The 21915-nt window shown below is 37.3% G+C and overlaps 1 protein-coding gene across 1 annotated transcript in view; it reads left to right on the top strand.

Annotated features, from left to right (window-relative positions):
* Positions 1-15329: 15329 nt before the first annotated feature.
* The window catches only part of sema6bb (sema domain, transmembrane domain (TM), and cytoplasmic domain, (semaphorin) 6Bb), a 96293-nt gene continuing 89707 nt past the window's right edge, over positions 15330-21915 (top strand). The window contains exons 1-2 of the mRNA XM_037698168.1: positions 15330-15438; positions 17917-18031. Of these exons, the coding sequence (XP_037554096.1) occupies positions 15330-15438; positions 17917-18031 (224 nt within the window). The remainder of the gene's footprint in view (positions 15439-17916; positions 18032-21915) is intronic.

The raw sequence follows: 21915 nt of genomic DNA, 5'->3' as shown, positions 1-21915 counted from the left end.
ATGTTTGCACTCCACGCTTTACAGAGCTTTCACAGGTATAACCTTTGGGTTAATGTTTTTATGTCCATGTTTCCTTTGTCAAAACTTATTGTGATTCTGTCACTCGTGTGTTTGTAGGACCACTTCCAGATCCTGACATCCTGGCATCGGGAGAAAAACAGCACCAGCTGGCGTCTCAACCACTTATCACACTTATCCTAGAGATGGTCTCTCAGCTTTGGAGCTGGTACCATCCAGACTTGGGCCTGTGCCACAGGGCTCACTGAGGTCTCACCAGTGCCCACCTGAGAAGTCCTGTGTAGCATCATTCTGCACCACATGGCTCCAGACCTCCCTGCTCTTCCTTCGATGCTGCATAGTCTTCCCAACATGTGTTTTGTGTCCACACTTGATCAACTTATGCACCTTCAGTCTCTGCAAGTGTCACATGAAGTACAGGCCAGAACCAGGGAGCAGTCCAGATGTCCCGCGTGGGTACAGCTTAAACAACCAAGGCTTACTGCGAGCTGTTTCCACTTTCCGTGTTGCTTACAGAGGAAGTGCGGAGGAGGAGTCTGCTGACAGCACTGGCAGCTCAGATGATCAGGGGGTACACTAAACAATAACTGTTGAACGGGTATGGTGTGATGAATGGATTGATGATTGATTGATTGATTGATCAGATGAAGTCTAAACTGGACATGTTTTACTTCAACACCTTCATCCATGTGTTTATATCAATGCAGCAAGAAACATAAAATTTATAAATCACCCTTTTGTTCCTTCATATTTTTAATCAGTCTCAAGCTGTGAATCACTGTAAATACTATATCCTGATGCTGCTCAATGATCCAGGTAGGAAAATCTAAAAAAAAGTTAAGTCTGGTCCTCTGGACATTCAAAAAGCAAAACAACAAAACAAACACACACAAAATGTAGAAACGTTTCGTCTCTCATCCAAGAGACTTCCTCAGTCTGAGGTGCTGTTTTCAGCTCAGTCTCTTAAATAGCACCTTCTCAGAGTGGATCAACCAGTTTGCTGCTGACAACCATGTGTAAATGTGTGAACCATTTATTACTTCATTTTATGCTTATGTTTAATAAATGTTTTAATGTTAAATGGTTATTGTTGCACCGGGGTCTGAGAGAAATGTAATTTCAATCCTGTGTATGTCCTGTACATGTTGCAGTTTTTGACAATAAAAGTGACTTTGACTTTGAGCAGCACCTCAGACTGAAGAAGCCTTTCGGATGAAAGACGAAACGTTTCTACCTTCTTCTTTTTTTTTTTGTTTGTTTTGGTTTTTTGAATGTCCAGAGGACCAGACTTAACTTTTTAGATGTAAATACTGTAAATAGTTATTCATGAAAAATACATAAATGTGCCAATTTATTTAATTTGAAATTACATAATTTGATAAAATATCTATAATCCACTATCAATTTATAGTGTACGGTTATAAAATGTTAACTTAAATAGTTAAATGTTTTTTTGTTTTTACTAGATATTGTAAATTGCACTTGTTTTCCTTGTAATTCAACTGAATCAATCCACAAATAAAAAAAACAGTATAGTATGCTGCTCAAGTGTGTTTTAATTGAAGAATGTTTAAAATAATTCAAAACAAACTATCTACCGGTAACTACGTAACACTAGAACAATTTACATACATGTGACAAGCTTGGGTATGGATGTTATTTTTATTTTATAAACTTACTGCAACACCACCTTAGGACTTTCACCCAAGGACATCATTTATACACAGAAAAGACACTTGGGTTTGTTTACCAGTAAGCACTGTGGAACAGAACCTACACAAGACTCAACTGTCACCTTCAACCTGGAATATAAATATGAAATTAACAAAAATAAATATGAATAATACTTAAGAATTGCAAAACAAACAAACATGGGCCTCACATTCACATACAAAAATCCAAAAGCCAGCCAGTCTTCTCTCAGGTAAGACACTGCCTAATTATGGTGACTCAAGCAGGCTGTGAGAGCGCAGTAAAGCATGGTAGGACAGATACGGTGGTTTTCTTGCCCCACAAGAACAACCAGGAACTGAACAAAAACAACAGCGCAGAGACTGAGCCATTTTCCTCACTGTCTAACACTAGAGCCACAGGAAGTTGTGGCATTTTCTAACAATGTTGTCCAGAACAGCTAGCGCCATTGCAGCCACACAAAATTCTGCAGGCAGCTGTTTGAACAGCTAAGTAGCAGCCGCGGGTCCTACGCGTCATTTCTTAATTCAAGATATCTAAAAGTGTCATTCTGACTAGTCATAATTACATTCGAGATATCTTGAATTGTAATTACGGATGTTTGACCCTTCAAATGACAAATAAAGTGACGTCATTCAAGATATCTTGAATTACATTTTGACTAGTCAAAATGTAATTCAAGATATCTTGAATTGTTATTCTGACTAGTCAGAATGTAATTCAAGATATCTTAAATTAGCATTCTGACTAGTCAAAATGTAATTGTGCCTAGTCAAAACTCAATTTAAGATATCTAGAATGTAACTACAGATAGTCAGACTACTCGATTTTATGTTAAAAGGGCTTGCCATATGAGCTAAAATACTTCAAGCACTATTTGATCTAACAATAGTTGTTTTAAAAAAACTTGTCATTGAATTATTGTTTGATATACATCTGCTGGTTAACTTTTAAGTTCAATACAATTTAAAATGGACACCATGGGCAAATGACCTTTGGAAACACAAAAATGGCTACAATTCAACCGACATTATAGATATTGAGCCAAAATGTATCTAGCTAATATGTGTTCCCTTAGAATGCTATAGGCTTTTAATTAGAAGTTTTTATTTTTTAAATAAAACTGAATAGAAATTGTCTTAACTTTTGCTCCAATGGGCATATATTATGTGGAACACTGTTTGTTATTAGCGTATATCTTAGTTTATATCTTAGATCTTTATTTACTGTTCCTTTTTACATTTTCTATTTTTGCTATCGTTGGGTGTAACTGGGAATCTGTGTACACAATTTCGTTCCACCTCATGTACCACATGTGATGCGAATGACAATAAAGAGCCTTGACTTGACTTCATTGTCAGTCTGTAAATGAATAAATGCAAAACTTTAAAAAAGAGAAAGTGACTGCATAATACTTTGACTTTCTCTTTTGAAGTGTTTGATATGTGAAAGTAAGAGGACAAAGTTTCCTAAATGATCCCAACAATGTTTGTTCTTTGTGCCAGGGATAAAGGTGCATAATTAAAATCAAGTCTCAGAAAGGGATAGGTGAACCATTTTGAAGCAATTGTCTGTCAAATGTTAATCAGTAGTTAGTAACATATAGGCTGTGGGATTACCCACTGAGAAAAACCACGTAGAAAGAGAAAAATGTTATCTATTCTATAGAAATAAAAAAAAAAACAACTGGAGGGATATAATTTTTAATGTGAGGATTCAGAAATCACAGCATGGTGGCTCAGATGGTAGAACTGCTGCCTTTTGGCGAGAAGGTTGCTGGATCAAATTCCTGCCAGGGACCTTTCTGGGTGGAGTTTGCGTGCTCTCTCCGTGCATGCATGGATTTTCTCCCGGTACTCCGGTTTCCTCTCACAGACCAAAAACATGCATGTTAGGCTGATTGGTAACTCTAAATTGTCTCTAGGTGTGAGTGAGAGAGTGAATGGTTGTTTGTCTCGTTTGTGTCTATGTGTCCCTGTGATGGACTGGAGACCTGTCCAGGGTGTCCCCAGCCCCTCACACACTGACTGCTGTATATGGGCACCGGTGACCAGTGGTAAAAGATAACAGATGGATGGATGGATGGATGGATGGATGGATGGATGGATGGATGGATGGATGGATGGATGGATGGATGGATGGATGGATGGATGCATGGATGGATTCAGAAATCCAAAATGACTGTTAGCTGGAAAAAAGGTGCATATATTGTAGTCAATAAAGTACTCTTCTTTTAACGATAAGAGGGCTAAGTTTTATTAATACATTTATCAACATAGTTTTGCCATTTTTGTTGTTTTCATGTCTGGCTGAGGATATTTATTGGTTTCTATCTGATCAAATCTGAGCCACAGAACAACAAATCATCTAATGTCAGAATGTTTTATGGAGCACAAATCTCAGTGCTGCATTTTCAAGCGTTTTAATTAATTAAAAGCTCAAACTGGGTTCAAGAGCCCTACTGAATTAGATATGTGTAAGCTAATTTTTTTTAAATGACTTTAAAAGTAAATTAACGCTTCAGTAAGAGTTGAGGTTTGTGAACTTGGACTTTCTTGTCAGGAATCCTTCAGCCAGTCCTGTTCATTTCAATGTAAATAAACCCGAAAATGTGATTTATATTGTAGAGGACAAGAGAATACATAAGTTCTGTCCAGTTTGCATATCTTTGCAGACTTAAAAATGCAAAGCTTAGCAAACCAACGATTGCTGTTGCCATACTTTATAATTAGCTGTACACACAAGCTTTGAGTAAATAATGAAAAGAAAAAAAAACAAAGTTTGTCACTAGAAACAAAGAACATTCTTGCACATTTGCATTTGTAGAATAAAACAATATGACACAAAAGATGAAGACACAGACACGTGTCAGCAGATGAATGTTTATATATATATATATATATATATATATAATGTCAAATTAAGGATATTGTTGAATTGATATGACTTGAGAAAAAAATCCTGCTTGAACAAGACTCGTTTTTTCCAAGAGTTGCATAAATTTTTCTTTCATCCAGATACTTTTTTTAAACACACCACCAGTGGTACAGACAGTTTATTTAAGCTGCAAACAGGGTGAGGGCAGAGCTCTAAGGTTCTTCTAACCAGTCTACTTTTGGTTCACGGTGCAGAAAAATCTGGCAGCACCACAGCACTTTTGGCTTCCAACTCTTCCTTCTCTGAGTTTTTGTCTTTCAGTTTCTCTCATTCCTAACATTCTTTGGCTTCACTTCGTCTTTCCGGTGTGACTCTCTCTCCCCCCCTCTCTCTGTTCTAATGTCTCATTTGTTTCTGTTTCACCTCTTGTTTCTCCATGTCATATATTTTTATGTTGTAATTTCTTTGTCCTTTCCTCAGTTTGTCATTTAGCAATTTTGTCATCTTTCTCTTAGCCCCTCCTCACCCAGCCTTTACTCTCACATCTCGCTTTATTCCCCTCCGTCCTTCAGTTCCTGCGGCACCCAGCTTCTTTCCTTGTTGCTGACTGAAGGAGATTGGAGCAGCAGGAAGCTATCACCTGTCATTGATTCTACACAGTCCATAAAGCAGCTTTCCCATCTCACTAATGCAACGATTAGTCCAGCCTCTTGGAAAACCAAGACTGGTCTTTAAATCCACGTAAAGAAAAAAGAACAATAATAAAATTTTCTGCATCACAATCTTTTTCCATGTTTCCACACAGCCTCATGTTAAAAGCCCTGAAGGTCATCTCTGCGAACATCACTTTTGAGCCTGCAAGGACTTTTTGAACAGTATTTCTTCTTTGGGACTTATCAGGAGCATCAAGGCTTAAATACTTCAACATGAGTGTTTGTTCTTTATTATGACACAGGTTATGTAAGAAAAAGATCTCTCAGGTTAATGTTCATCACCCACATTTCCTCAAGTACTGGTATTAGAACAGTGGTGTAGTCTACGCAACACATGGGTATATGGAGTATACCCATTAGAAAAGCTTAAGAATTCCAGTATACCCACTTAAAAGTGCCCAATGATGCATGACATATCATTGGGCATGTGTCATTAATACATTAAATGGCAGTTAAATGCTTCCATAACAATGCGTCTGTATACAGCGCTTGTTTATTACATTCGCTTATCCAGCAAATCATTGTATACTTATTTACTTACTAATACTTGAACACGTTTGGCTTGGATACTGTTTTATTCATTCTATAACATGTTTTTAATACAAAGCCAACTGTTGTACAAAGTTTGTTGTGCATTTATTCAGATATCAGCATCAGAAAAATTTGGAAATGTTCAATATGCATAAAGATCAAAAATAAATTGACGATTACATTGTACTAACCTGTGTACTTTGGTTTCTAAGCACAGTATACCCACTACAAAAATGTATACTACCCTACTGTATTATAACCAGCAAACTACTAACAGAGCTTTAATAAACATTAAAAATTGAACTGAATAAAAACAACAACCACTTTTACTCCATTTACAGGACAATGGATGATGACACATTTCAAACAACTCTCTGGTCTCTTGTAGACTGTTTTCTTTGTTGGAAAAAATGTAATAAAAAATAATCAGTTGTGAAATCTTCAAACCTGCATTGATTAATTGCAATCGTTTACTTGGAAGCATCATGCAAGCTCTAAACATGCTTGATTGACATCTAACATAGTTTAACAAGTTTACGATTCCACTTGCAGAGCGTCCAGGATTCATTTTGCTCCTGGCCTTTAATAAATGTCAGCTCTACATGCACGTTCTAAGTTCACATTCTTAGTCAAATATATGGCTACTAAACATTTATACCTTACTGTGATCGGTTGGCATTTGGTACTAAACACATGATATCCAACCAATTTCTAAAAGCATTTCTATGGATTCTGTTGGAGGGGCAAACAATCAAAGTCATTTAATAAAACCAAAACAAAAACCCTTTGGGCTCATAATTAAACTGAATGGAGAGTTAGACTGCGGTCTTTGATCCATATGGAGAAAATGTTCCATTTTACGATTCACTATCAACATATAATATACCTTGAATATTGAACAATGTACCTGTGATAGATAAAAACATATAGCAAAGCTTTTTTGGGGAGGTGAAGCGAAAAATAGAGTTTGATTTGTTAAATATTACAAAAAGCATTTGATTTGAAAACCATCTGACTTACATTCAATTTTCAGCACAAGCCTTTTTGAAGCTGAGCGATAAGAGAAAAAAGGGATTATATTTTGCACTATTGCTTGAGAGGAGTCTTCTGACGCCATTGCATAATACTTGAATCCACCCTGTTAAATATTTCAATCAGAAATATCCCAACTGGCATTACCGCTGCGCGTGGCCCCATTAATGCAGCTGTATTTCATTACTACGCTCCTTATATCTGGGACATGCATAATCTCAGTATTCTTTAAATACGTTTTTTTGTCCTTTAGTCAGGGTGGTGTTGGATGTGTTGCAAATACCTTACAGATGTGTTAGAAAAATACATGGCAGTACCAGAGATAAACCGCTGCACAAGGGGGAGAAAAAATGTGGAAAAACAAGGCGAGAGGAGAGAGCAGGAGGCGCCATGGCAACAGTAAAAAGTAACAAAAACACTTCAGAACATATTAGAATCTTCGTTTCATGATGAGGTGTTCTATTTTCATGCAAAATACCAAGACCTCTGCAACATAGGGTCACCATCTGCAAGCAGCGTCCAATTAAAAGTGGCAGACATTCCTCATTTTCTTCTTTCGCCTATTTTGTTAACTCTTTGTTCACAATTCTCACTTGACTCTTGACTCTTCACTGGGGCTTAACTTAGCACTAAATGTCTTTTTTTGTAGATTTGTTATGTAAATTGACCAAAGAAAGTTAAAACAGAATTTGCAACCTCATCTTCAACGTAAACTATTTTTACCAGGTTTGTGCGCCTTCACACACACACACACAACTTACTCTGCAGCAGATTCTTAATAGTGTGAATGTTTATGAAGTAATCACATTATTGTGATCCATTTTTCTTCTGTACGTTTTTAGGCATCTTTCTCGTTCCACAGTTTTTTTGCTATTTCAACAAATCAAAACGTTCAGCTCTTTCAGGACAATTCTGCTATAACTTTTGGCATTGATGCAACTTTAGCTTTTTGAAATGTTTAGTCTTTTCTGCCATTTTTTCTACATAGAAAATGAATTGAGCTCATTTTACATCCTTCAGATTTTTAGCTGTGTTTACAACCTTTTACTGCTCCTTTCACATTTTGTTCAGGTTCGGCTTCTTTCAGCTTCCTGATGCAAATTTAAACATTTTTTTTTTAGCTACAATACATTCAGCTAATTTCAGCTGTTTTTTCAGCTGTTTTCTGCTCCTTTCAGATTATTTCTGCTAACTACAACAGTTTTGTGCTTCTTCTAACTTCTTTCTGCTAATTTCAGTGTGTTATGCTCCTTTCAGCTTATTTCTAGAAGTTTCAGCGTTTTCTGATATTTCAGCTGTTTTATGCTAATTTGAGCTCTATTTTATTTTATTTTTTTTGTTAATTTCACATTTTTTGCACTCATTTCAACTTTTTTTAGCCTAACTCAGGAAAAATGTGCTCTCTCCACTTCCTCTGGCAATTTTAGCTTATTTTTGGCATTTAGCAACTTTTCAGCTTTTTTTTGTTTGTGCTAATTTAAGCTTTTTTTAAGATAATTTCCACCTTTTTTTTTGGTCTAATTTCAGCTTTTTTCCACCCTAATAGGGTAAATTTGTTTTTTTCTGCTTTCTTCTTTTTTGTGGTGATTTCTGCTACTCTCAGACCAATTAACTTTGTTCTGCTCATTTATGCTTGGTAATCTCCTTTCAGCTTCTTTCTGTTAGTTTCAGCTTTTTTTTCCAATTTCAGCTACTAGCTGTTTTATACTAATTTTAACTTTTTCATCTAATTCCATATTCTTTAAGTGTCTTTCTGCATTTTCAGCTACTTTTCAGATTTTTTTTTTCTAATTTCAGTATTTTGTGTTGCTAATTTACTATTTTTTGTGCTCATTTTTGCTTATTTAAACCTAATTCAGCAAATTTGTGTTCTTTATGCTTTCTTCTGCTAACTAAGGCTTGTGCTTCTATTTCAGCTACATTTCAGCATGCTTTTTTTAGCTAATTTCAGCTGATTTTCAGCAAGTTCTTCAATAAGCATTCACGCTGCAATTTCATAGGAATTGCAATTTCTCTAGTTTAATAATTGCTGTTTTTTAATTGCTAATTAAAACAGAGCCCTTTTCCCAAAACACTTCACACAGAAAGTACAGTCACACACCCAATTAGCAGAACACCTCTGTGTTGTTTTTCTTTATTTTGCCCTTTAAAAATATATTAATTTATAAAAAATTAACTTTGTCATCATATCAAACACGTTATTCATATAATGAATTTTATTTTTCAAACCATTTACACAATGATGTGTAAACACTTGTACTTTCCTCATTATTTCTTTGAGTGATAATTACAAAAAAAAGTACACAAATACATTCACCAAACAGCGCTACACATCATCTAAGCTGCAGACTGATAAAAAAACAACAACAACATTTATTTAATGTAAATGAAACCACAGATTTATTTGGTTCAAAGGCCTAAGAATTGATCAATTTGATATCAAACTCCATCTGTTCTTGGCTGTTTCATTCATTGTGCACATCTGGTAATCTGTGAATTAGTACTTATCAGTGAATCAATAAACTTGTTTAAAAAAATAACAAAACACCATGATTAATGTAGGTTTAACAGACAGTAAAGCTTCAGGTTTTGGAGTGTTGCGTACCCTCCTGGGTCAGAAGTCCCATCTTTTAACATTTCACTAACAACAAAGTCCATGCTCAATAATCCAGGTATACAATCCAACATTTTTCAGCCAGGTCATCTGGACAGTTTCTTTTTTTTTGTGCTGAAACGTTTCGCCTTCGGTCCAGAAGGCTTCACCTAACGTTACACTTGATCTGCAATTCTTTGTCAATTTCCTCTGCATGCAACAAAAATAAAATCCAGAAATTTTGATAAATTCATAAATATTCATTTAAAATAATTGGAAACGATATTTCAGGTTTGTCAAAAGGATTTAAAGTTCATCCATTTTTAAGATTTTCTTCTTAAATTCAATCATTTCTGATAGTGTGACATTTTCTAGTGACATTTAAAGTTTAAACACTGAGTTTTCTGGCACTCTGGTGTTGACTTAGTATCGTTCTCAAATGGCAGAGTGTATAAACGAACCACATTCTTCTTTGTTCGTAGATAACAGCGAGGCTTTTACTCCACAGTGATGCCTCTGAATGGACTTGGCTGATGCCATTTGTCATAAGTGCAGACATATTTCAGCTCAGAACCACGGTCACATTCACACACAGACACACATATATAAATATGTACACAATAAACAACACTCTTATTTTATTACTTGTGTGTCTACTTATTCTGCTGTTGAATGAAACTGTATAGCCCTGGGTGTCTAATTATACTAATCGAATGCATACCGCCTGACATTTACTTATACATTTTTAATAGATGAAACAAAAGAATCTCTGATGGGATATGGTGCCTTCTTGACTTCTCATCTTCTCTCCATTCTCAGTTATCACTCCCTCCATCTATCTCTTTCCACCCATTGACCTTCTTTCTTCTCTGTGTGACTCTTTACCCTTCACCTCCTGTAATTTTGCTTGTGGGTGTGGAGTAATTAGCAAAGCCTCCTACTTTTTTATTCTGGTGTCAGACTGGGGAATTTGAGAAATGTCCCATAAAGATTATACGTCTTGATAAGGTTATGGCTGGGACTCCATTAAAAAAGATAGGCTGCACAATGGCTGTTTGTATTCTTCGGGGAAGATGGGAAGCATGTGAGAGATGACCTCAGACAGAACAGTCATCTCAGTGCTGGAGGAAGATTTAAAAACCTCTACTTACACGAAGAGAGGAATAATATTTGGAAAAATTCTCCATTTAAGTAGAAAGAAAAAGCACCTTTATATTGCACTCAAACTTTTAGTTGAGCACCAAGTTATTGTTAAAATAACCCCGTTAAAGGTATATTAGGAATTTGTCTTCAAAATATTCACAAGTCACTAGAAATATTTTAAAGAAACTCTCAGAAAGTACAAATGTACATCTACAACAGATTATTTTACTAACGTTTGGCCTTTAATATTACTACTTACGCAAAAAGCATCTTATTTGTGTAGTTTATGTTTTGCTTACTTACATACTGCCGAGTGGTCAAACCTATAACAGCACATCGTACACAGTCAGATAATACTAGAAGATCGAGCTTGGAAAATACATTGAATGCATCATCTCATTGGACATCTGTCAGTACAAGCATAGTGAGCTAAAACTCGCAGTATTTCTCCATGATGGTGGAATAATTTTTTTTTTTTTCAACTCAAAGTGGTCCACATGTATGTATAATAAGAAGGCCAAAATCAATGGATATGCCTTTTCCCAGTCATAAACTGGACTTTACAAAAAAAAAAAAAATCCCTACAAGAATGTGTGTTCACACACACACTTGAGACCATTCATACCCATTTCACGTTGGAGTGAGTCACGCCTGACGTGATGAGGTGCAAATGAAAAGGCTTGAGAGACTTTACCATAAATCCAAACCACATATTTCACAGAGCTTTTGTTCCACATTGCGCTTTATTTTTACACAAAGACTGTGTATCATTCTTAAACAGCATTGTAAACAACTGAGTGTGCCATAAATCACAATCATTTAACTTGATCCTTTTTTCAAAATTGTGGATGCTTTGAAAAGCTAAGCTGACATTGTCTGGTACTCGGTGCCATCTGGGCAAATGACTATGACTAATGTTTGCAAAAAGACTGGCGCCTTCGAAAAAATTTAGTTTGATACTGAATTTACCAGGTCATGAATGCAAATTAGAACTGGTCCTCAAACATTTCACCTAGTAAATAAAAGCATTTATCTATTTTCATCTATTAGTACAGGAGCTTATATGTTTTGTCACAGTATTTTCCACTGAGACAAGCTTTCAGTGTTGTTCTTTGTCATTTTGATCAACGTAGCACTTTTCAATTTTTATAATGCTATGGCATCTCCTTTAATTAATTTTAGCAGCTTTTTTTTTTATTTTGACAGTCACAAATTAATATTGTAGAAAACTTACAGCTTTTTTTTCAAACTGTGCACTTGAAGTAAAAACCAGAAACATGTTTGTATTTAACCACAAACTTGTCTTTGACACCCGTCATAGGAATGAAGCTGACAGGAAACAGCAAGCACAAACTAATGAAGCATAAAACAACTGTTCTGCACTGGTCTCAAACATGAGTCTCGTGCCTTGGAGTTGTGTTACTTTTTGCTGTGCACAAGCCTCCTCATGGGTCTTTGTTCCTCCTCTAACACATTCAAGAATAAAAGTTGGTGTCTTTTTTAAAACTGTGTTGCTTGACACCAATGATTAATTGATCCCAACTGTTAAAAACACAAACAGCATTTTGATGCTCTAAGAAATAAAATGCGAGTTGAAGTTATTGACTATTGCCTCTAAATTCTGACAGAGCATCCATCCATCCATCCATCCATCCATCCATCCATTATCTTTACCTGTTTCTTCCCTTTTGAGTCGCAGGGGTCACTAGCACCCATATCTAGCTATCACTGTGCGAGAGGCGTTACCAATCAGTCTAACATGCATGTTTTTGGTCTGTGGGAGGAAACTGGAGTACATGGAGAAAACCCACGCATGCACGGAGAGAACACACAAACGCCACCCAGAAAGGTCCCCGGCCAGGATTTGATCTGGCAACCTTCTTGCTGAGAGGCAGCAGCTCTACCAACTTTGCCATTGTGCCACCTTATTTGTAATTTTCTTTTTTAATTTATTATTTATTTTAGTGATAATTCATTTAAAGTCTCATAGTTGAGATTTTTTTTCATAGCCATTATATATTTTGTTAAGATTTCAGTAGTTTTTGTTTTGTTGGCAACTTATGAACACATTTCGTCTGTAATTGAAGGACACTTCTTACACATAGCTTCAAATCTCACAAATAAGTTCTCCTGTTTCTTTGCACATACACACAGTTTAACTAAAAATACACACATACATTGTTCAGGAAGTTTGGTCCCTTGTGAATTCAAAGATCATCCAATGTCGTATGCAACCTTTACCGCTTGCCAGTATAACTACATTTCTATATTTAATTGCATAATCTTCAAAATTAGCATGAAGCACTAATTATTTTAGCTGAATTCATGACTTATAATAGATGCAAAAATGTATGAAATGGGACCTTTACAGTTTCATAATGATACTCAGGATAACAAGTTTCTTGAACAAGTTTCTTGAACAAATTAACTTAACTTAGCGAAGCAACTTATTTACGTTTCTCCCATGTTTATAACTCAGTTTTTGGCTGAGATCTAACAATTCCATTCATTTTGACATGGAAAATTGAACACTACCGTTTTCGGCCGCTAGAGGGCCCTCGACTAATATGGCAAGCCAAGTGTTTCATTATTAGTTAAAAGTGGCTATTAATGAGACACTTGGCTTGCCATAGAGAGCCACCTTTGTCTCGCTTCAAAACTTCTGGAGCAAACATCAAATCAGCTGCATTTCGCTGCGCCGCTCTGGCGAAATGCAGCTGATTTGACCATTAAAGTGCATTTATTAAGGAAAAGTTTAACTGAGACACACCTTTGCTATAATGTCAAGTGAACAAATTGTTTTTAGGTGGTTATCTTGTTAAATTTCAAAGAAATGCACAGCGAGTCCTCCCTCTGTGCACTCCCACAGCCACGAATCGATTTTTGAAATGAAGCAGTTTTGACCGTCAGAGTGCATTTACTAATGAAAAGTTAGACTGAGACACATCATTCCTATCATTTTGAGCAAATAATTGTTTTTAAGTGTTAATCTTGTTAAATTCTTGTTAAAGTTTTCCCGTGCACGCTCCCGCGGCCGCCATTTGACAGCCAATCGATTTTTGGCACAACACTGGCCCACGTTTCCCGGTGGATAACATACACACAACAAACGCGACGCGTCAGTGGTGACACATGAGAGATGTGACTTATATGGCAAAGCGACTTATTTATGTTTTTTCCACTTAATTAGACATATTTGGACTGATGCCACTTATACGGCGGTGTGACATGTACGGTGGCAAGTATGGTACTGGGCTTTTGATTACAAATATCTTCAAGTTACACTTTCAGAAATGCTGTGAAAGCCATGACATTATACTGCAAACTAACAGTGCTCGTCTTGTTCCAGTGGGATGTTGTGCTGGGAAAAACCTCATACTGACTTTCACATGGATGCTACTCTGAGTCTTGCCACTTAAATATTCTTGTAGATAAATCACATCCTCTAAATTGCTGCATTGCACTTTAGCAGCAGTTCCCAGTTAGCAGGGCAGAAATGGGTCCTGCTGTGAAATGGTGTAAAGTTCACTTGGCCGACCCCCCAAAAAGAAAAAAATCAAAAAACACTCTTCTGACAGGTCTAAGCTGTTTTAATGGTAAAAAATACATAAACATGGTGGTCATAATGTTATGGCTGACTGGTGTTTCGATTTCGTTTTTGCATAGTTTGGCACACAGCACATCGGAAAATGTTACAGCATTTTGCATATAGAAATCCGACCTTAGGTATTCAAATTTGAGATGTTGCGATTGTGCACGGCTGTAAGTTATGATTTGCGTTTCAGTGGAAACGATGGAACATTTTTAAACAAATTACTCAACGTGACGCAAGGCATTTTAGAATTCTGTAAATTACAGCGCATGCAGTTTCTGTGCAAACACAAATTCAGGCTGAGCAAGAGGAGGGGAAAAAAAAACGTGGTAGATGATTATGAATGAGTCAGCGTTAGAGCAGTAATGGCTTGATATAAAAACACCTTTCTGAAGCACACTCTGAGTCACACATGCACTCTGACAGCAAAATCACAGTATCGTAACGCAAAGGTTGCGGTCAGCCCGTCTTATCCTTTGAGGTTTGCGGCGCAAGTCGGCAGCAATTCAAAGAGCTCTCTGCTGCGAGGCTGAGTGCTGGAGTCAATTTCTAGATGGATTGTAGTTGTTAACTTCATTTGGGTATCATTTGTATTTCCACATGAATTGCATTCTGGACCTGCATGTGCCTCAGTGCAGCCCCATGAAAAATACCGTCAGTCTAGCTCTGCTGGCAGGCGGGTGATTTGTGTCACTGGAAGGCATTTAATTTAAGTAAACCACCACTTCTCTCACTCTCTCAGCTGCTTGGCTAATGCCTGAGCACTTCACTCACCCTGTCCCTGTGGTTCTGTTCAATTGTATCGCGTATCTCTCTGCTTCAGCCAAGATGTTAGCCGCTGTTGTTTATCTCCCTGGAAGGTTTTTGATGTGTCATGGTGGCGTGATGTTTGACAGAACAGTGATCTGGCTGTATTGAGAGCTGACTGGACATGGAGGATATGATCTTTCTCTCGGAACTGATTTTTTTTTTATCTCGCAGCGCATCTGATTAAGAAATGAAAAACCTCTTAGAACAAAGAAAGATCGTTAATGTAGAAAACAAACTCGTTGAAAGTTTTATACTCTGTTTCTTGCCTTGCCTCTAATTGAGTCCTTTACTGTTTTTGTTCGTCAACAGAACCCACAGTTGTATTGCTATGGCAGCGGTGGTCTCTTCCTGCTTCGTCCTGCTGTGTTGGGTCCTCCGAACGTCTAGCCTCGCATTCCCAGAGGAACCAGGGCCCCTCAACTTCATCCCCACTGAAGGTAATGACCTCCTGGTTTGTTTCACCCTGTAGCTTCTCACTCCCTCACTCTCTCACACCACAATGTGTGAAGTGCTGGGCTGCTGCCAAGCACGCATGATGATGAATTGAGAGGAAAGGGTACGAAGGAGGGTCGTGGTTTGAGATGTGGAGGTCACACAGCCTTTCACACAAAGGTCCGGTGTTCAGGTCAGGATGTTTGAGGCCACCTTCAGGACTGAGACCAGCGTTTAGAAAAGGCTCTCTGGCATTCATGACTTCCCCACGAACATGCTTAGACCCTCAAGAGACGCAGCCCCTCCGACTCTCAGACTTTACGTCTCCACATCGGTCTGGCTGTCTTCAGCTCCGACCAGACTTTGATTGATTGCAGTTCAATAACAATGACTGATGGTTTCCCAACACAGTCCAGACCTTACCCAAGCATCAATACAAAGTAGACATTGTCAGAGATCCATACTGGATCTGCTGCATGAAACCCAGCAGCTGTGATTAACAGCACATCAAAAAACAGAAGGTACTGTGCTACGCTGGATCAGAGCAGAAAAAAGTAGGTCCCAAGATAGCGAGAGAAGCAATTTGTATAATTATTGACTCACGTTTAATCTGAAATAATGTGAAAATTCTGCAAGTTGTGGTGATTTTATTTGCACACGGACCTTCTGCCTCTTCTGAAGGGTACAAAGTGCTGCTGCTCGGTTCCCCCACACTGTAATGGAGATCATAGAGTGCAAAAAATTACAAATGTGTTTCATTATCCTGAGTGAAGTAACCTATTAAATAACACCATAAGTAACATGTTTCAAACGTTATTTGTTGTACATTAATCTTAGCAAAGTAGCTCCATGCTCTGACAAACAAAGAGGTGGTTAAAGCTGCTGCTGCATTCACTGACCACAGGAATCTTTGAGCTCGGATTTAGTTTTTTTTTTTTTAAATGGACACAACAGATCCTTTTTTAGAGTTAGTGACTTGTGTAAAGTATAACCCCAACATATGATTTTTAAAAAGAAGTATATTTTTGTACATCTATAATATATTTTTTTTAATTAAAGAGAATCTAATATAAACTTAGATGAAGTACTTATAGAATAAGAAACCATAAGCCATAAACCATAACCATTGCCCCAGAAACTATCGTACCACCAGCAAACGTTTTTTTTCCCACTATGGGGGTGTGGTATTTGAAGGACCCCAGTTCGTTTGTGGCTTCTTGGACTGAAGAAGTCCTTCGGATGAAGGACGAAACGTCTCAGCCAAAAAGAAACCGTCCAGATGACCTGAATGAACATGGTTGGATACTTGTGGAGTGTTTAGTTGACTGTATTTATTTTGTTAACTCATATTGATGAGTTCCATTAATAATAGTGAAACAAAGCACAGATGAAAAAGTTTTTTACTATTTATCACACTTTTTTTTAACAACACTCCCAATCCCATCTTTTTGGAACATCAAATAGGAAACCATGTACATTAAATAAGCAAAGCTCACAAAGCATTACATTTCCAATAGCATATTTATTCTAATCCTCAGTCGGTTCCACACCTGTTTTCACCTTCATCTCTCTTTTTACCAGAAAGATGATTTCCAGTAAATGTCAAAGGCAGATAAACATGCTGGTCCTCCTCTGTAATCCCTTCAGTTTATATGTAGCTTGTATCTCTGATTTTTTGTACACTTTACTTTTCGCTGTAGTTTCACCTAGCTTTGGTAAAACATGATGGATAAAAATGTGTTCATTCTTTCATCTTGGATGTTTCTCCCTCGGGATTTTTGTTCCTCCAACACAAAGAATACCATGTCCTCTAAAAAACTCAACATTTTGTTTTACCGTTTGATGTTTGGTTCTTTCTTCTCTTCTTTGATTCACCCATAACTGTTGTCAAAGCACGTATCCATACACAACAAATCAACAAAAAGCAGAATGTAAGTTTATATGAACAGCTCACCTGAAGGGACTCAGTCGGTCAACAAACAAAACCGAGTCAATCATGTAGGGATTATTTTGTCTTTTTAATTAGTTAAAAAATATATATTTAACTTTCTTTACATCTGATGCAGATCTTAAATCAAGTCTCCTTCACACTGATCACATCCATCCATTATCTTTTACCCACTTCTTCCTATCTGAGTCGCAGGGGTCACTGGTGCCCATATCCAGCTATCACTGTGCAAGAGCTGGTCTCCAGTCCATCACAGGGACACATAGGGACAAACGAGACAAACAGCCATTCACTCTTTCACTCACACCTAGGGACAGTTTAGTTACCAATCAGCCTAACATGCATGTTTGTGTCTGTGGGAGGAAACCGGAGTACCTGGAGAAAACCCGCACATGCACAGAAACTCCACCCAGAAAGGCTCCCCGCTCGGGATTCAATCCAGCAACCTATAAAATCATTTTGCTGCCGTAATTTTTTTTGCCAAAGACAAAAACAGAATAATAATTTTGTGTTTCTGTGTTCAATTCATTGGCAGTGGTGAGACGATACCCTGTATTTCTGGGCCGACCGCACAGAACATGGCTGAGGCATGAGCCTCTACACATCCAGAGGATCATTCGGGTCAATCGGACTCTCTACATCGGTGCCAGGTACTCCCCAACATACTCCAACATGTAACACTGTATGTCCTTCTGTCAGGTCTGGGATTGAACATGAGCTCTAAAAGTACAGTTCTTAAAGGGTTCTAGTCATATTTATCAGTTTAAAGCTTTCTGTACGTTTCTAGCCCTGTCTTCTTCTTTTATAAGTTTCCCCAGATGATCCATTTTCACAAATCAGCAGCACTGCACTGTTTTGTTAGCTTCGTTTGTCTTCTTCAGCTCACAGTCTGCTGCTACGCTTGCTGAATTGATTGTAGATATATGTTCATGTTTAGAGATGTAAGCATAACAGGTCTCTCTTGTAAATGAGCCCTTGTGGCTCAGTGAGACTAACCTGTATAAATAAAGGTTGAATGAAAAAAATAAATAAAACAAATGTAATTTTATTAGAAAAATCTAACCTTATAAATGATTATAACTGGCTTATTGTCCCTTTAAGTCTTTAAGGTCACCCATCTCTTAGAAACCTTGGTGTAATTTTTGTCCATGCTTTTAAATGATAAAATCATCTCAGTTAATGGGGCTTTTGATATACTACTTGGTTTTATGATTTACAGTCGTCCCAACATCATAAAATATGTTTTGTTTTAATATTTTTAACTGTCAGATGGTCTGTTAAAACTACAGTCACTACTGAAAATCTCCCCCATCACTTTCATTGCATGTTGCATAAACTATAATATCTTAACCATCATTTCTCTCTGATATGTGTCCATTAGCAAATCTGAGGTTCTGATCCACCACAACGGGCCTTTCAGATATAATATATAATAATCAAACAAAACCAAGGCCGGTAGTTTTTATCTTTGAGTAGCTGCACCTCAGGGCTTCTGAGACCACAGATTCATACAGTTTCAAATCCACTGATCCCCCCGCGTCACACGGTCACATATTAATGAGGCGTATTGTTTTTGAAAGGCTGCAGTTTATCTTAAATCGTGATTTTTTTTTTTTCCTGATCCTGAAGATGTTACCTCAGAAGGCCAGTCAGTGTTTCAGCTGAAACAATAGTGAGAAAAAATACAAGAAACTAAATCAGAGAACTGAGGTCTGAAATGAGATAGAAACTGCTGAGTCTAATGTCAAACAAAGAGAAAAAAAGATGTAAAACAAATAAAAGTTAAAGTTTTAGAAGTTATCCTGAAGTTCTCGAAAAATTATTGTTTGTTTTGTTAGCTGATGTTAGCTCAAAAACATGCTAAAATGTAGCTGAAATGGAAGAACAAACCTAAATTAGCAGACAAAAGCAGAACACATATTTGCTGAAATACGTTTAAATACACAGAAATGAGCACAAAAAATAGGCAGTTAGCTAAAAATGCTGAAATGAGCAAAAATAACTGAAAAGAAGCTGAAAAGACAACAAGAAGCTTAAGCTACCAGAAGAAAATGGAAAGAACTGAAATTAGCTAAAAAAAAAAAAAAAGTGGAATTAGCTGAAAAAGCTACAATTAGCCTCAAATGAGCTATAGCTGAAAGAGTAGAAAAAGCTGAAACTAGCAGAAAAAAAGCTGAAATTATCATAAAGAATTTAATTAGGCTGAAAGTAGCAGAAATTAACATGAAAATCTTGAATTTATCTGAAAACTGTTGAAATTTGCTAAAAATGCTAAAAAGCTAGCTGAAAAGTTAGAACAAGATTAAATTATCAGAAGAAAGCAAAAAGAACATGTTTGCCCAGTTAGGCTAAAAAAAAGCAGAAATTAGCACAAAGAAGTGGATATTATCTGAAAAAAGCTTACCGTAAATTAGCAAAAAACAGCTGAAATTAGCTGAAAGGAGCTGAAAAAATGTTTACATTTGCACAAGGAAGCTGAAAGAAGCTGAACCAGAACAAAATGTGAAAGGTTGTAAACATATCTAAAGATATGAAGGATGTAAAATGAGCTCAAATCATGTTCTATGAGAAAAAATTGGCAGAAAAGGCTAAATATTTCTAAAAGCTAAAGTTGCACCAATACCAAAAGTCATAGCACCTTTATTTTGAACGAGCTGAACATTTTGATAAATGATTTGTTAAAATAGCACAAAAATTGAGGAACGAAAAAAGATGCTGAGAAACGTACAAAAGAGAAATGGATCACAGTAGAATGCTTCATAAACGTTCACACAGTAAAATAAAACAGGAACTAGTGATCATGCAAGCATCTCTTGGTCACACTATTCTTGACTTTGAATGCTTTTCACCTCCATTCACTACTCAAGTTTAATAAAAACTGGTACAGTAGCTGCTTTTGGGGGCAGATGATGTGTTCTGACAAATGTTAGGTCAAGCATATTCTGGTTTTGTCTTCATGAGATGATGATCTCCATATGTGTGTCAGTCTGGTGGAATGTGCTGATCCTTGACAGATCACAGCTGGGGCCACACAAGGACAAGACACCCGCCAGGATTTTAAATCTAAGAGTAACATCCCCTGCTTACTGGAGAAGTTAACCTGAAACCACCTGAACATATGAAGAAATAAGGCTGCTTTTTGCCTCATGTTGAAAATAAAATATAGCAGGACACAGTTATTTTCAGCATGTGGCACTTTTTTCTTAGTTTTCAGCGAGACACAACTATGGTCCAGGAAATGACCCAATCCCTGGTCTCCAGCTGGTTTGACCTCACATCTGAGTTTTAGTAGTAAATTTATCACAGTGTGTAACATGGTTCCAGCCTTTCTGTCTGCACTTGGTCTATAAGAGGCACGCGCTGCCTGATAATAAAACTACCCCAGATAGCTAAAGCTACTGCAGCCTGAAAGTTGGCTTAAAAACATAACCAGAACCAGGAAACGTGACAAAACCTTTATTATGACTTACAGCTGCAAAAATCTCAACTAAGTAGGTGAGGTAATCTAATACAAATGTCCCAGACGACCAGGTGGTAAAATATTGAATGGACAAAACATAAAGCAAAGCAGAAATGGCATGAGGAAAAACAAAGTTATACAAGTTTCTGTATAGTTTTTCAAACAGCTAGGTGATTAAAAAAACAATCCGTATAGAAACTAAATGTATTCATGTGAAAACACGTTTGCAAATAGCTCAGCTTGGCAACAGAGTGGCAAAATGTACAATAAATAAGTACCTGGACCGGCAGGTATAGCTGCCAAAAGCTCCAACAGAGTGCATGCTCTGATAAGACACATCGCTCATCCCCAAATCCTGTCACTATTAGCATAGCTGCTCCCCAGACTGCAAGAAGCACTAAATCCCTGCTCCGAGCTCCTGCTGAGAGCAGCCGCCCCTCCCTGTCCTCTCCCCATCCTTGCAAAATGAAATTAAACGATGTATTTGGCTGCTGCCAGGTGGAGTAAGCATCTTGCTGTGTTAAGCTCTTTCTCATTGCTGTTAAGATGCGCTGCAGTGGATCCTGTGGACTTTAGCCCTCAGTCGGATCTAAAAAGCTAATCCATACAAATAAACACCATCGTATAGAGCTAATCAATTGATGATATGACTGGAAGAACAAAGACAGGTACTTGTGTGTGTGTAGATGTCAGTGTTCATATTTTGTAAAGAATCTCTTGCTGCCAGGTTGGAGGTTGGTTATTAGCTCAAAGACACTGACCTCTGAGGTCAACTGGGGTCCTGCTCTTGTCAAACGTGTCATGGCTGACAGTCTAGAAGAAACTCGGTTGTTATAAAGAGCAGAAAGCTTAAAGGGTGTGGGGGTGTGGGGTTTACAGCTGCCAGTCCCTGGCTGGTAGGAGGCTTTTAATGTAGACGAGAGGAAAGACGGGGTCACACAAGTGAGGACATCAACATGCTTAATGAAACACTGGAAGAGACAGATGTACGGTTGAAAGGGTGCCACTTTTAGTTTAGGAGTTTAAACCACTGAAGGAATTATGGATTATTTTCATTGAATTTTAAAATTGTTT

The sequence above is a fragment of the Nematolebias whitei genome, chromosome 3 (assembly GCF_014905685.2).
Source record: "Nematolebias whitei isolate Nwh7 chromosome 3, NemWhi1, whole genome shotgun sequence".
Classification (NCBI taxonomy): Eukaryota; Metazoa; Chordata; class Actinopteri; order Cyprinodontiformes; family Rivulidae; genus Nematolebias; species Nematolebias whitei.
Note: the sequence above shows the minus strand (reverse complement) of the source record. Positions and strands in the feature narration are given on the sequence as shown.